General features: G+C 40.3%; 3 protein-coding genes and 1 long non-coding RNA gene across 4 annotated transcripts in view; 2 read left to right on the top strand and 2 right to left on the bottom strand.

Annotated features, from left to right (window-relative positions):
- Positions 1-170, bottom strand: part of LOC149118783 (uncharacterized) — a 3,865-nt gene extending 3,695 nt beyond the window's left edge. The window contains exon 1 of the mRNA XM_089272601.1: positions 61-170. Within this exon, the coding sequence (XP_089128727.1) occupies positions 61-151 (91 nt within the window). The 5' untranslated portion in view covers positions 152-170. The remainder of the gene's footprint in view (positions 1-60) is intronic.
- A 165-nt stretch (positions 171-335) lies between these two features.
- On the top strand, positions 336-1,220 carry LOC149118782 (uncharacterized). Its single transcript, XR_016201776.1, has 2 exons — positions 336-379; positions 978-1,220. It is a non-coding gene; the product is annotated as an uncharacterized LOC149118782 (long non-coding RNA).
- Positions 1,221-3,143: 1,923 nt separating this feature from the next.
- LOC110047198 (uncharacterized) lies at positions 3,144-8,971 on the top strand. Its single transcript, XM_020752948.2, has 3 exons — positions 3,144-3,669; positions 6,200-6,254; positions 6,639-8,971. The coding sequence occupies exons 1-3, from the start codon at positions 3,246-3,248 to the stop codon at positions 8,410-8,412; spliced, it is 2,253 nt and encodes a 750-aa protein (XP_020608607.1). The 5' UTR covers positions 3,144-3,245; the 3' UTR covers positions 8,413-8,971.
- A 3,445-nt stretch (positions 8,972-12,416) lies between these two features.
- On the bottom strand, positions 12,417-16,256 carry LOC149118781 (CUB and peptidase domain-containing protein 1-like). The gene is made up of 3 exons (XM_089272578.1): positions 16,161-16,256; positions 15,163-15,364; positions 12,417-13,039 (listed from the first exon to the last, which is right to left on the bottom strand). The coding sequence occupies exons 1-3, from the start codon at positions 16,213-16,215 to the stop codon at positions 12,502-12,504; spliced, it is 795 nt and encodes a 264-aa protein (XP_089128704.1). The 5' UTR covers positions 16,216-16,256; the 3' UTR covers positions 12,417-12,501.
- Positions 16,257-17,015: the final 759 nt, after the last annotated feature.

Raw genomic sequence — 17,015 nt, 5'->3', positions numbered from 1 at the left:
TTTTTTATAAAATATTAAAACACATTATCAAACACAGCAAAAAAAGAAACGATCACTAACCTGCGTGCACTTTCGTGCCACATTTGGGGCAATAATTAGGCATGGCATACTGGCCAAGATTTTCGCCGCATGAGCTGCAAAAATTCGCCATTGTCACATATGGCGGACGGCTATATGAGAGAAAAGCCTGGGCCCTAGGTACCAGTACTTTGATTTCTACGGAGGAAGCTGATTTCTACGGAGAAGGCTCATTTCTACGGAGGAAGATGATTTCTACGGAGGAGGTTCATTTCTACAGAGGAGGCTAATATCTACGGAGGAGGCTGATTTCTACAGAGGAGGCTGATTTCTACGGAGGAGGCTGATTTGTACGGAGGAGGTATATTTCCACGGAGGAAGTCAATTTCTAAGCAACAGGCTTATATTTGTATGGAAAACGAGAACAATTGCACAGAGAAAGCAAGGTTTTAATCAGGAACGTGTTTGTTTTACAGTGTGCAGCGGTGGCACCAGTGGGCCACCGTACAATCCTCTCGCGGCTTCGCCACTCGCGTTTGACTGCTAAAAGATATAAAAGCAATCCCGCCAGCTACCTGGGCTAGTTCCTTTGATGCACCATGATCCGAGTGATCCTGTTTAGTAAAGAAACGCGAAATCCGTTTTGGGATCGTCGATTTTCCCCGAACACAACCTAAGAAAAGTACAAGTACCTACACAAAATGTGAAAAAGGTGTTGTTTACACATGAGTGCTTTCTTTCTTTTGAGTAGCTTACTTCCGAGAACAAAGAGAAACAATTAAGTCTGCCAAAATTAAGCTGCCCTTATTATTCTCGTGTAAACCGACCGCATGATGGAGTTCAATCATTCTCAGTTGAAAACAAAGCAAATTTGCATATTGCGAGAAAAATAATGCAGTTGTAGTCAGAACAAAGTCTAACCACCTTAATATTTACGAAGAACTCTTTTACTTCAACAGGTACGCGGGGTAATATTGTCAGGTCAACTCGATAGCCTAAATACAAATAAGCCCACCGCGCTAGCTCAGCCGCAAGCTGTAGAGACGTGTGGAGACGTGCAGAGCCGGCAGCTGATCGGACTTAATCGTGTTTCTACAAATTTATGTATCGAAAGCAATTATATTCGCTGTCTTCCTTCAGCCAACAGCTTTCGAAAAGATCTTTTTAGTCTTAAATGGGCATTAAAAATACTGCACTGCTTACGAACTGAAGTCTCGTGTTTGTTTCCAGTGTTCGCAGTTTTGACCATAAACCATCCCATCAGATCTATAAACTGTCACACAGTTGGCGATAGCTGTAGCTATAACTCCTCACAGATCTAACTACGTAGAGTCACGGATAAATGAGACACACATGTCATCAGAAATCCATGTGAACGTTGCTGGTCTATACATAAACACAAACATGGCTGTACTTTTACAGATACTGATCGTCACGTAAGTATACGTCACGGGCTCGTGACTGGGCCATCGTGGAAACACGTCACGTGTTTAGCTAAGTTTGACCGTGACGAGTTTACCAACGTCTAATGTGTAGCAAAGATATCAATGATTTCATCTATTGTTATTGAAATACCAACCAAACATCTTTTGGCTGGTGAAACAAAGAGGTCTTTTGTTTAACTTTCTGTACAGTTAAATAACAAAAGAAAAATTCTCGAGACAAACTGGATTAGGATTGCGTTACACTAACGTGAACGCTATGAGTTCTCACAACTGTCTTGGGCATCGTTCAACTATAAAAATGAACTCTTATACGGACGAAATCAATGAACTTAATTTAACATCTGAAACTCGATCGTTCAGCTTTCGCCCACATCCAGCTGCACTTCACTCAAAGCATTAACAATTCATACGTGGGAAGATGTCAATACAGTCACTAACGTCACTGGTTCAACTTGACCTAGTTTATTTGGTCCGCGCGATAATCCTTGATTGAACTGCGAATTTTACTTCATATTTAATCGAATTCATTGATTATCATGTTCCATACTTGTGGAAACTATTTCGACCGCAGCAATGAAAATGCTGACATAACATTTGATCTGATAAAGGCTGGTTTTCACAATCGCTACGACCCACGGTCGCTCCAGAAAAACGTTGAACGATCCTTATCGCTACAAGTTTTCATACGATCGCCATTATCATTACAGAATAAAAATACGCGTGAAGACCTGGGTCAAAGAAAGACGCTCCACATACAGCCTCCGGAGAGTTCTTTCAATATGACCGCTACGATCGTTGGCTAGACTGACTGAATTAGTATGTTACTATGTATCTTAATAGCGATCGTCGCCACAAATATCGCTGTATGATCACAACGACCGCTGGAATTTTTTTTGCAGCGATCTCAGCGATTGTAGCACATCATTGGAAGCGATCGGCGTTAATAAATTTCCCGCCTTTGTTCGTTACAGTCATGAAATGCAAATCAAGGCAAGCCGCCCACGCATCAGTGCATGAAAGAGTATGTTATTTATTGTTTACACAGTAAAATTGATCATCACAAATTTCCGAACGGCTTGGCCTACAATTGAAATCGGAAGAGTGGATCAGTACGCCGAGACATTGCCAGAGGCGAGAAATGCCGAGAAAATTAGAAATATAAAAATGAATAAAAAGTTAGCATAATACTGAGAGCTTTAAGCTCACGAGACTGTCGTCGTAGATAATTGTAATACTAAAGTAAACATGTCATAGCACGAGAAACAGTTCAACCGAAGGTCGGTGGAATCAGTTCAAATTGAAAACGTTTCCTGTGATCAAGTGAAATTATTTACCCCATGAAATAAACGCCTGACTTTGCATTGAAATTTTCGCTGTTAGGGTTAACCCTCTGTTTAATTTCTCTTTTCTACGTTTGAAGCAAATAGATTTTAATCCTTCTAACTCTAAAAACATGGTGTATGGTGTGAACAGAAAATAATTTTGCTGGTAAAAAATTCACCGTAAAAGCTTCCAGTAATAGTACGGGCGAAAATGGTCTTCCGGTCTGATCTTACTCCTCGAAAGTAAAATTACATACAAACAAGACAACAACGGATTTCGGCCGATTCCTGCTCTGCCAAAGCCGTGGTGGTCACCTGCGCCGAAGCGAGCCACCTGTCATGTCTATATCAGTTTCGAATATATTAATAAATTACCTGCATAAAAGCGCGCTAAAAGAAGCGAGGACCGGTAGTTATATCAAAGACACGTTACTGTCGAAAACGAACCGGCGAACTAAAAATGGATACGAGCAGTGCTGGCAGTGAACAAGAGGATGCGGCTAATAGATGTCGCTGGTTTCGCGTTAACTGGAAATGGTGCAAAATGGGAAGTTCCAATCTTGGAATCAACATTCGTCTAAATCCAGTTGTGTCCTTCGTCTCAGCTTTGATTATCTGGGGCTTTGTCGTGTGGTGTATGACCGAGCCAGAAGCAGCGAATAAAAAAATGGGAGAGTGGAAAACCTGGATCACCCAAACCTTTACCTGGATGTACATCGGCACCCAAGACGCCTGGGCCGTGTTTATTATCGTCCTGTACTTCTCCAAATACGGCAACATGAAACTGGGAAAACCGGATGAAAAACCTGAATTCAAAGACGCGTCGTACTTCACCATGCTGTTTGCCGCTGGCATAGGGATCGGCCTATTCTACTTCGGAGTTGGTATGTTGAACTATACAGTCATTCCTATCCATTCAGACAGAAAATAAGTCCTCTAGTATTTTAGCAGCCAAAATCAAATCGGGCGAAACCGGTGGGTGAATAATTACATACTATAATTTCCTCGCCACTAAACGCGAGAACGGCCGAAAAAAATTCTCACCAATATTTTTGAAAAAACGTTGTGAATATAAAAAGTATTCAACAAGTTAAATAATGTTTTTGACTTTTTTTGAAGATTTATAGATATTTTTTTATATAAAATTTCGTTTTTTGCTAGACACATGCCCAGTAAAACTACTAGCAAGTAAAAGTACTTTCTCCCGGTGATACTTAACCTCCCACATGCTAAAGTGAAATTACTATGACTGGCGTCACGCATAACTGCCCGCCCCTCAAGCGTCATATTTGCACCATTCATGATATTTATTGTGAATAGACGTCAATGGAAACCGCGCTTTTTATGCAAATATACAGCTGAATAAAAAAGCGTTCAGTGATCTTACTATCAACCACGTGGAAATACTTATTTCATTTTCTGTGGGGATTAAAATATAATGGAATTAGGCAAAATACTAAAATAAGTTTTAATGTTACCTTCAGAACAGCATCTTGCACTTTCATAAATTGCTTAACTGTCGAATTCTTATCAAAAGACGAATTCGCCAAAGAGAGAATTTCGCCTCTCAAAGTGGACTTTGATCACATCATATTGAATGCATTGTTGAAAAGAAGTACTTCTTGAAATTTCAGTTTTGAATTTCCCCTCCTGCACGACAAAAACGCCGACAGCATAGCATTTCTTCAGTGGTTCATGAGTGGTGTAAAATTTTAAACGAGCGCAGAGTCCTCGTGGGAACCATGTGATATAGTATAAATAATAAATAATTAGGCCGTCGAACTTGTTACCAAGCGGATGGCCTCGCTTGATCACAGAGTCAGAAACCAGACCAACTGTCAGGTGCAAGGGAACTTTAGTTTTGTTTCGCCACAGGCTTCCCAAGCTGATCGCGTGACAGTGGGTACACGACGTTGCCAAACAGCGTTAAAACTCATGTAAAAAAGCTTCTATGGAAATGCGCCTAGAATAACCCCTAGAATAACGGAAGGGAAAACCCTTCCTTCCTTAGGGTATTGGTTGCGTTGCTTTGGAACGTTATGCCGTTTTCGGAATACTTCAGCGAGTTATAGTCATATTTATAATTTTTTCTAAACATATCCTTACATTTCATCGTTTGGCTAAATACAATCCCTTCGAGCACTGGGTTGACAAGTAATTTGAGCCGGACGAACGATCTTACATTCCCTTACAACATTCCCATACAAACTCTCGTACATGTATTTTTTTGCTATCACGCTGTAGGGGTGATCAAGCAAGGAGCTTGAAAGACCTGTGCTTTCAGTCGTTGCCACGTGTGTTTCACTTTCGACTGACTTCGCAGTAATATCAAAGTGCAAAGTCCTCAATATTCAAGATTGAGTGCTAATTTTACTTTCAAATGAAAACAAAACAAAAAACAAAAAAAAAAACAGAACAATTTGGGAGAGGCCAATGGTGGCTTAAAAAATTCCCAGAATTTGTAATCAACTTGATTACGGTCAAACGGTCAATATCACTTTCTAGCTCGTAATTGCCAGATATGTGATCGCGCAAGCAGATAAGAAACATGTCGCCAGGCAACGAGGAGAAAATAAGCCTAAAGTTCAGTCGATACAAAAGAGTTTTAGAAAATTGGGATTAAATATTTACTTATTCTGTCACCTTGTATGAAAGCCCACTTTTCTGAACTCTGCATAATACCTCTCACGGTAACTGCATTTTTGCGCGCTTGTGTGAAATAGCATTCATTTATCTAATATTCGAAAAGAATTAGTATTCATCATCTACTGAAAATCACTTTCAATATTTCAAAAATGTTCGAATACCACTTATTCACTTTCCCTCCGGCGACGCTTTTAATATTTTTAATGAAACAGTCTTCAGGATATCAGGCGTTCCATCGCACAACTGAGTGATATTTCATTTACTCTCTTACAATATTTACCAAGAGAATTTAGATTTACACATTAATGGCGCCTACTCTGACACTCAAGCGCAACATTTCAATTCTCCTTTCATATCTTCTAGATACCATTTAGAAGATTTAAAAATTACTCAAAAATCGCGAAATTTAAGCGAGAAAAAGGACAATTTTCCTGCACAAGTTTGCGTCGTTACCAAAACAAGTGTTCGTGCGAAAACGTGTTTCACCCGCGGGTTAATTTTCATGCAAATTAACATTTCCACGTGAAAAGTTTTCCGTGGAACTCGTTTTGAAACAGAGGCTGTATACAGCGGTATGGTCGCAGTCTACGCGGTGTGGGTAGTGATATAAATACAACTCTTTTCAATCATTGATCAGAGTGCGGATAACGGCTCGATACCAATTTTTTAAAGCATAGTCAATCTAAGGTAGATATTGTTTTGTGAAAATTCCCAATATTTAATGTTTGCTTTATTTTACTAACCAGGTGTGTCTCTTGTATTTTGCAGCTGAACCGGTCTGGCATTACGCGCCTGGTCATTATGGAAACCGTTATTATGACAGGTAAGTTGAGTTTATTCACGTAGAGTACATTGCTTTATGAATGTCAGTGGCGGCATTATTTTATGTCTTTAAAGAAAGAAAGAAAGAATGGAAGAATAAATGAATGAATGAATGAATGAATGAATGAAAAAGGAGTGAATGAATGAATGAATGAATGAATGAATGAATGAATGAATGAAAGAATGAATGAATGAATGAATGAATGAATGAATGAATGAATGAATGAATGAATGAATGAATGACATTATTTCGTGAGTTACCGGATAATCATCAGTGAATGTTTCATTAGCGTCATTCAAGTGGGATCGACAATAGACGTATGAAAGTGTTAATTAAAAGAAATTTCCTGGTACTCAACTCTTGCGCATACTCTCCTGTCTACAGGTACAATGACAATCAACGGGCCCAGGACTCCATGAACCTAACTTTGTTTCACTGGGGTATTCACGGATGGATCGTGTATGTTGTGGTGGGTCTTCTGTTGGCCTTTGTAGGTTACAGGCAAGGACTTCCCATGACAATGCGCTCCTGTATGTATCCCCTCATCGGCGACAAGATTTATGGATGGATGGGAGATGCTATCGACATCCTTTCCGTTGTGTGCACCATGTTTGGCGTTTGCACGAGCTTAGGACTGGGCGTAATGCAACTAAACGCTGGTGTTCACCGCTTAAGAAGCTCCATTGAGGTCAGCACCTTAAACCAGATCATCATCATCTGGTGCGTCACGGCCTGCGCTACAGCCTCCGTTATCAGCGGACTGAAGATGGGCATCCGACGGTTGAGCGAAATCTGTTTCATCTTGGGCGTATTTGTCATGATGCTGGTGTTCTTCCTTGATGAACCCTGGTTCACGCTGAACTTGCTTGTCCAGAGCACCGGTTATTACATGCAGACAATAATTCAGCTTGGCTTCCACACGGACGCTTTTGCTCAGCTAGGAAATGCCCCGGACGGAAAGGAGGCCGCGCAATGGATGGATGGTTGGACCATATTTTACTGGGGCTGGTGGATCGCCTGGTCGCCTTTCGTCGGCATGTTCATTGCCAAGATATCTAGAGGCAGAACCATCAGACAGTTCATCAACGCCACACTCACGGCACCGGTCGCTTTTTCAATCTTCTGGTTCAGTGTCTTCGGAGGCGCAGGCCTAAAGATGGAACGAAATGCAGTACTTGCAAACATAACTTGCACTTCACCGATCGGCGGAAAAACTGCAACCGAGTCTCTTAATGGTTTGTTTCGTTTATCCTGTCGTGGCAAGAACGATATGTGGTTCGACGTGATGCAACAATATGGAGACATAGGAACTTTCCTTTCAATCCTTTCCCTGATCGGAATCGTCCTTTACTTTGTCACCAGTTCTGACAGTGGTTCCCTTGTGATAGACTGTCTTTCGGCCAATGGCGACCCCAAACCTCCCGTCCTCCAGCGTATCTTCTGGGCTCTGACTGAAGGTGCAACAGCAACTGCTCTTCTTTATGTTGGAGGTGATAAAGCACTTAATGCCCTGCAAACAGTTTCCATTGCGTCTGGGGTTCCCTACACCATCCTGCTCTGTTTCATGTGCGTGGCGTTGTGGAGGGCGGTAAAGGTAGAAGCTGGAGACCTTGATCCCAATGGTCCACAGTTCACCACTGGCCTTTTGGATGTTCTCAGTACTCCAACTACCGAGAGCGTGATCAAAGTTTTCCTGAACATCTTTGCACCCTGGTACTCCATGTCAGTTGCAGCTGCGGAAATGGAAAGGCCGAAAGGTAGAAAGTGGACGAAGATGCTGATCCTTGCGATACCGTTCTACACTTGGATCGCACTTCTGGCTTTGGAATCCTTTGACATCGCTTCCGGGATATGTTACGTCGGATGGACGGTGCTGTTTGGATTCTTCGCCTATGGTGCGGGGATACGCATCTCGATACGAGAGAGATACGACATCCACGGAAACATGATAGAAGATTTCTTTGCAGTGATGATCCTCTACCCATTTGCTGCCTACCAGATGGAACACCACATGAAAAACTATCGAGGACGAGACAACGAAGACCATCTTGTCCAGAATGGACACTGTGGATCATACGATAAATCGGAGTCGTGTTGTGTTCCTCTTGAGGAGATAGAAAAGTTAGTTGATCCAGACCAGAGACACACAAACGTTTAACGCCTTGAGCAAACATTATTTATGAGACTGAAAGTTAAAAATTAGTGAGAACTGTAATCTTTTTAATTTGATTATTTTTCATAAAGAATATTTGCGTTTCTAAGGATTAATATAAAGAAACGGTTAAGGTATTGCCGGAGAAGCATTGCAAAGCAATTGTTAGTTCAAGGTATAATTTTGTTAGCAGCTTCTCGAATTAGGTGTAAATATTTTAATTCTTTCAAAGTTACTTTTTTAAGGCTAAAAAAACCTGTTAGTTTGATAGGTATGTATAGCAGATGTGTTAAGATGTAAAATGTAAAAAGAGACTCTCAAGGGAGGCTATTTATGACAAAGATCGCTGTTGATCCATTTAAGTAACTAGGTAACTAAATTAATTAACTAAAAATTAAAAATTTTATTGTAAAGCAAGAGTGTTGATGATTTTAATTGTCCTGTTACAAAAACATAATAGAAGTACCTGTCATGTTTGGAACTTCAGCATCTTTTTAAGAAGTCTACCGGCTCTATTGTATCACGTGAAAAATAAAGAAGGCCTCTGGGGCTTATATAGCATTAATTAGACTAGTTCGCTCATCTTCTATTAAGATATCTGGCGCCAAATTATATCCAATTTGCAGCAAAAAATATATCTATTTGGATATTTGCCCATATACATCAGGGATGAACAGTTTTACGAAAGCGAAGATTTTGGATTGGAGTGTGAACTTTCAGGAACAGGGTATAGTGTCCAAGAATATTATCCTTGCATAAAAAAGTGAAATAGAGATTATTGTGCAGTCTTCAAATATCTTCGAATTCACACAACGCCTCAATTTTTGAAATCTTTGTTTATCTTTGAGATTTTGAAATAGTTTAGTTGGCGTACAACGGTATTCGATGGTATATTTGTATGGAATACACTCCTGGCAACATTATTTGTTCCGTGAAGCTCAAACCTTTTCAGCAAATATCAATTAGCCCATTGTTTACGCCCTCTGACGTATACGGGATATAGTTTCTTTCGCATTCTCCGTAGCGCCCCACGCAGACGTTCTTAGGCTTGTCACGCGTGACAAGCCTAAGGACGTCTGCGTGGGAGGGTCTCATTCTCCGCTCCCTTCCTTGAATGCTCCCTCCCTTGATTGATACTACTGAGCACATGATGGAATTTAAAGGGATAGTTTCTCGGTTCGGCGCATGTGCAAGCTATGGTGTAGTCTACCCAATGGACCTTTTGGGCGATACGGTGGCCATATCCATATCCACGCTATCCGCTGGATAGCAAAGATATCAGCCGAATGTCACCTATATTGTTATTAATATGCCGACCAGAAAGTTATTGGCTGGTGAAACAAAGAATTCTTTCGTTTAACGTTTTGAACATTTAAATAACAAAAACAGTGTTTGTAAACAAATGTCTCAGTTCCCTATGGTAATTTATCCGGTTGATAGCATCCGCCCTTTAAACAACCTGGCCTGGGTTGTTCGAAAGATGGATAACGCTATCCACTGCAGAAATCACGATCCAGCGTGGTTTGTATGTACAGCCTGTATAGCGTGGTTTGTTTTGTTACCACTTATCCGCTGGATAGCGATTTATCCGGTGGATAGCGTTATCCAGCCTTCGAACAATTGGGGCCTGGCCAATAATGACTCTGTTGACATCTTCCGTCAATTTTGGGCATCAGACATTCTGCTAGCCTTTGTGTAGCCGTATGGCTGTACAAAGCTACAAAGGCTATCATTCTGCTTTCACGAAATTATAGTCTGTGATGACCGAAATACATGGTGGTTGAGAAGAAAACGAAAATGTATATAATGCACGGACTCGGAACCTACTAAAGGAATGCTAATGAGAAGCACACCTATATCGCCACGTTTTCGCCACTGACCGATAAATTTGCAAAGGCAAATTTCCCGCAAGAGTTATCAGCACGCCTCTGATTGTTTTATAAATAATGGAATTAAATCATTAACGTAGTAGTTTGCACACGCGCCGAGCCGTGAAACCCACCCTTTAACACCGCAGGTTACTGTTCCACTGCCTCTAGCTTGGGCAAAATTGTAACACCACATGAGTGCAGCAATAGGCGAAACGCATACAAAAGCCAACAGTTTAAATTCTATTTTCAAAAGATTTGCTAGGTCATTGTTGACAGGCAAAAATATCAAACTGCGATATGTCGGTTTCAAGCAAGATTTGAACGCTACTCAAAAAAAAAAAAAAATGTAGAAGTGAGACGGAATTTTGACTGAATCTTACTGCACCTTCCAGGCTCACAGAATTAGTAAGAGGCCTTGTGTACAGAAAATTTGCGTTAACTAGACCGAGTATCAATCTCCAAATCAGTGCCTTATGACAGTATGATTTCATGTCGATTTAACGCTTTTTATCACTTCAAAGACACTGAAACTTCAAATAAAATGTGAGGAGAAAAAAAAAAACATTACAGAAAATTTCAGCCCAGTAACCACAAGGCAGATCGAGAGCTGTCTTGTGGAGATCTAAAAATTTGAAATTAATTCTACTGTGCAAGGATTTGAAGGAAAAGACGAAATCGTATATCGGAAAGCCGGAATCCTTCCTAATTTCAAACATTAACGATTCCCCATTTTCAGATACCAGCCTAAAAGTACGTGCTGTACACTCTTTATTCCCGATAGGTTTATTGCTTTCATGTCGAAGAGAAGTTGGTCATGTGACCAGTTGATACAAAAGGGACATTCAATATTTCAATACTATAGGGTAAATTTTAATTATTCTATTTATTATATTATACTTTATTAGTTAATTGTAGGCCCATATCAGCCCCTTTGGCTGTCAACTTTGTAACCTGCATTACTAAATGAAACGATGATGATAATTATGGTAATGATGATGATGTTGATGATGATGATGATGATGACGATGATGATGATGGTAATGATGATGATGATGATGATGATGATGATGATGATGATGATGATGACGATGAGATACTACGCGCGCTCTGACGAGTCAAAAACGTATCGTTTATTGTACCGGCAAACACATGATTTCCGATACGTTGCTAGCAAAAACGTAAGCTTTATATATATATTTTGGAATTTCACCGGCTGAGATATCAGTAACACGAATAACCTTTAATTCAGCATATCCATAGAAATTTGTAATAAAATAGACCCGGACTTTGAGCGCGATATAATGCTTGATCTTTTTTAATTTCCATGGCCAAAATTGTACGCCGATTCCGTTTACGCTTGAGTTTAGAAGAAAGTTTCAAGCGCTTTCAGTGCTTTCCACGATCTGTGGAGGACGCAGTTCTGACTACAGCTGGACTTAAATTTGCACAGCTACGATACTTAAAAGGGTCAAAAATCTAAACATAAAGACTTTAGTAGCGTTCTCTTTAAAGACTACTTTTCTCTTAAGTGCCAACAATACAGAAACAAATACTCTAATTGATTGCATTATTTTTCTAATGCGTACGTTTGTCGTCAACAAGCGAAGTCCAATATGCAGGATGAATGCACAATCTAAGCCCGTTAGCAAAACAGCACATTCAGGCCTTCAACTGAGTTAATGGTGACTTTACCCTCCTATTTTAGCTTCCGAGATACTTTATGCAAAAAAAGAAGTCATTCTCTGAAGAATTCAATAGGATCATCCATTTTACACCACCCACCCACGCCCCCCATACCCAAACAAAAAAACTCATCTATGCGTTGTTTTTTTTTTTTTTGAATGTGAACGAGGGTCCCCTGAATCCCTCCATCTAAGCATAAATGTGACACAGCCGATGATCCGGCTTGAGTAATCACAAACACCAATTATTTGAGTTTGCAATTCGGACACGCATTAACCTACTCAGGGCCGGAAACTCCCCACAGAAAAGGGCAAGGTTTAATTAAAGGAGGAAACAGTCTAAAACGATTACTCTTTGTGATGTTCATACAAGTATTTCACACACTTTTGCCCTTCTTTCGTCTTTCAAAGCTTAATGTAAATACTTATATTAAAATAAAACACTTGGACACAGAAATAATGCTCTCGTTGTCTTTATTAGTCTACCTGGCAGGTCTATATTTGTTTCTCTTTCACATCTGCGTCACTAATCTACTTTTTCTTTAGTTGCTGTTCATCTTATCCTCGACCCAGCTTTTCATGTCGCGCACCTTAGCATAGACGCCATAATAATTTGGTACAGCGCAACCGTACCCCCAGCTAGTGGCTCCCTCCAGGTACCACCTGCCACCAAACTCACAGACCATGGGACCTCCACTATCACCCTGACAGGCATCCACCCCTCCGACGTCTAAGCCAGCGCAGATCATGGACTCGTGAATCCTGTTTGACCCGTAGGAGGCCTTGCATTTGGCATCAGAAACAATTGGTACTGACGCTTCCTGAAGGTAATACGGTTGGGATCCCCCTGATGATAATGTTCCCCAGCCTGTAATGTAGCACCTCTTGTCTGGTACCAGGGCATTGCCCGAGTCTGGGAGGCATACGAGCCCCACACCTGAACGGAGTTGGGCTGGAGTCTTCAATTTCAGGAGCGCTATGTCGTGTGCTAACCCCACGGGTGTATGGTAGTCCTCATGCATTATGATCTTTTCAACCTCTATTTCTTGTCCAATGTCGTTTATTTTGTAGGCACCCAACCTACCGAAAAGCAATAAATAAGATAATGAATTTCGAAAAATCGACACTTGTGCACCCGGCAGGGCTCGAGACGGTTTCTTTCGGATGCAATGCAGTGGAGCAACATATTTTTAACGAGTTATAACCTAGCTAGAGCGAGGTACTGCAGTTAGCCGGGAAAGAAATAACTCACTCAGTCGTCAGTTAGTCGTTCAATAGTTAGTCAGTCGATGAGTAGTAGACCTTTTGGGGGTGGTAATCCCGCTGATCAAGGTATTTCGCGAGAGGGGCGATATTTTCCTGACCACTGTGAACAAAATGGCTGCCAAAGCGATGAACTGATCTTAAGTAATTTGGAGTAGAAGAAGCGCTCCCAAATTAGAGGCGACAAGTCGAATCTCCCGTAAGCCATCACCCAAAATGTCAAGCCTAGGAGGTCCCTTACGGGAGGTGGTCACTTGCGAGAGCTTAGACCACATTGGGTCAAAATTTTGCCTCATTAGCATATGGTAACTGCAGAGACTGACCCCATGTTTTAATTTTTTTTTTTTTATTTAATGTGAAAAGTCAAATTCGCGAAAAGATCCGATATTTCCCATTGAGACATTTCCGTCTCTTGTACTACCCAAGAATGCGATCATGATACAACACCCTACTATCCAATTTTCTCTCTATTATCTGTCAAGTGGTCGCTTACGGGATGTTAAAAACAAAAGAAAATTTCAAACTTTTAGCTCTAAAAGTGGTCGCGGTCGCTTACGAGAGGTTCCTAATATAGTGATTTGACTTGGGAACGTTTGTTATTTTGGAAAGAGGTTGTCGCAACCAGAGGTTCGACTGTATTTGGTGTGCAACAAAGGTGGGTGTATAATTCGATTCATGATAACTTTGACGGCGGCTTTTAACCGAAGCTTTGCCAAAAATCATATGCGAGGGTTTCACGTTCGAGAAGTGTTTTTCTTTTCTTTCCACGAATTATTTCAGTCAAATTTCCACACCGTCTTATTTTCTTGTATAATTACATTACCTTTATTGCTTGAACATTTTTATTTTTTAACATCTATATAAACATAGAGCATTCTTTAGTATCTCGGATAAAAAAGGTTCTACAACAGGATTCGAACCGGGGACCTTCAGATTACCCTGCTGAAATCTTGTCCAATCTACAACTGATGAATTATTCATGAAGAAAAACATCGTGTAAATTCACAGTTAGCTATAAACCTTCTTAGAGCGAGTTGTCGGGCGACTTTACAACGGGTAGCTATCAAAGAATGACATTCATGATACGACGCTAGTAGATTCATACTAATCATGAGTATGTATAGTGGACAGGTTTTTCATGTGACGCCCCCGAGGACATTTGATCGCTTGGCGCGTACTCGTAAAAGTCTTCTGGCAAAGCGCATGGCTTGCAGTTCTAAAACCTTAGCGATTCGCCATTTTGGTAAGTTTGGGGCCTGCTCTCGTCCTGGGGGTGACTCCCATATAAAAAGGGCAGGGTGCTCGTAGTCCCCTCTAGGGGTTAAAAACGACGTTTTAGTATCTGTTAGGGTGTTCAGCCTCAAATGCTCCACAAAGGCAGCTTTTCCTTTTAGGGTATTGAGCCAAAAAAAAAATATGACAACGTATTGTTTCAGAATTGGTTCTATTTAAGGGTGAAAAACTTTTCAAGCCACGCCAACAAAATAGGATCTTAGTACCTCTTAAGGGTTCTCTTGAAAATTTCCGACGAGCAATCCCGTCCTTTTTATATGGAAATCCCCTCCCCGCTCTCGTGTGAGTAATTTGTAATTTGTCTCCTCTTTTTATAGTGCAATGACGTAATGAAGATGTTTGGAATGAACTCAAGTCCTGAGAACAGAACCCTCGATATCAGCTAATTCTTAAGGCGAGCAGCCGTCAAATGATGTGTGGATTTGGTCTCGTCTGATAGAAATTAAGTTGATTGTTAAAGAGCTATTAACCATTGCTTACCGCTTAACCGCGCCTCGCACAACTCAGACATGCCCCTGTCTTAAAGAATCTGAAGCGATGTCGACGGATAAAATGCTGTGATACTTTCCCTGCGACTCGCTTCTGGCTTAACAGTCCTCGAACTATCAAGCCAAACTACTGATCATGAATTAAGTAGAATCACAAACCTCACAACAATCCGGCTTGCACTTGTTCCTGCGACGCAATGAGAAGCAGTCAACACCCATCGCTCATGAATCAGAGATCCACCACAAAACTGTGATCCTCCTCCAGACCCGGCCAGTAGAGCCTGCCATGGCCAGCTGTCTTTTTGGGCCTGGGTACCACCCACGATACGAGAACCAAAGGGTCGGGTACCGCAGTTTACGCCTAGTGACAGAAGAGAAAGTGAGTTCGCCTTAACGAATACGTTTTTTAAATATATAGCCTGCGCTAACAAACCGATTTAGTATAATTTTAACATCTTGATCTTTATTATTCTATCATTGATTGGTACTATTTTGAGCTTTGGCCATTGCTTTCGAAATTTAAATCTTGGAAGTTTCGCTAAAAGAAGGTTTTTTCGATTTACCCGGAGTCTGAGGAAGAACAGGTGACGGAATTGCTGAAAAAAGAAATAACAATCACATTAAACAACTAGGAATGTGTTTACTACAATTTGCAGATGGAACTTTTGCATCAGGAGTGCTGCTGCAGTAATTTAATAGACTCAAAACGACTGACATGATCCAACCGTATATATTTGTTAAGAATCTTCCAAGTAAGATTGTTTTCTAAGTGAACTACAAAGCCAAATTATAAGATGACCTTCTGCGTCTATTTCCGAGGACCGATTATAATTTGTTAATAAGCAACAAGTGATTTAAATTAAGAATGGTAAAATATTCTAAACAAATTTTAGGGACATTTTGGTTGAAACTAGTCAAAGCCAAGCCTTGAGCTCAGAAGTTTCGTTACTCTGTACCACCACTGCTTCCTCACAAATGTTTCCTTTTTTAGGCACATTGCCGGTAATTGCCGAAAGAGATCAACCTTTCCAAAAGTACATTTAATCCCTTGACTACTAAGTCAACCTATGGAAGAGATTTCTTATACCAAATTGTGAATCTAAAATGAAGGGAGATAGCAACTGGATACAGAGACTCAAACTCAGCAATGTACAAACCATTTGCAGCGGTGTACGTCGAAGCAGATAGCAGCAAAATTACCACGATATTCATCTTGATTCAGTTCTGGATTCAGCCTCAACTGAAAATGCCTTGAAGTAGGAAGATTGCTGGTTTATATAGTTTACTCATCATCACTCACTCAACTTGTAATAACCATGTATTTTCAGCGTGTTTGTATATACTTAAAAGCCATTATGTAAGTTTGTTTAATTCTGTGAACAGAACGAAGAGTTGTCAGCACGTTCGCAGAAAACTGTTTAGACATAAAAGAGGTGAACCATTACAACTGTTTGAAGATTGTCATCCCCCTCCACCCTCAAGTTTTCTAAAGGCCCATATACTTAGGTTGAAACACTTGAACTGGGTTAACAGTACGCTTTCACTTAGGAAACGTTTTAACACGAATTCAAAACTCATTTTTTCATCTCAGTTACGTTTTATTTTCTAGATATATCTTCCATTATTATTTGTACAGCTTTACGAATTTTAAATGACTCATAAAGGAAGTGCCAAAAAAATAATAATAAAAGCAAAAGCACTTTACAATTTTTTTAGAGTAAGACATAAAACATCTTTAAAAACATTTTCGGTATTTAAACGCATAAAATGTAAAATAATTTATGTAGACAGCTATTTAAATGAAGATCCATTTAACAATTATTCTATGTCCCTTTATAATTTGTCTTGTTTACATCCTGGCACTAGCTTTTAGGGAAACTTTATTCAACATACGGACAGGCACGAAGTTTCACTTATTGATACATCTCAACTTGTCTTAAGTAAATAAAGAAGAAGAGTTCATGCGATGTTTCCTAAAACACTACTCCTGTACGCTTCTTACGCAACATTCA

This window comes from Orbicella faveolata, unplaced genomic scaffold (assembly GCF_042242905.1).
Source record: "Orbicella faveolata isolate gen_17 unplaced genomic scaffold, um_ofav_v1 contig_1, whole genome shotgun sequence".
NCBI lineage: Eukaryota > Metazoa > Cnidaria > Anthozoa > Scleractinia > Merulinidae > Orbicella > Orbicella faveolata.
Note: the sequence above shows the minus strand (reverse complement) of the source record. Positions and strands in the feature narration are given on the sequence as shown.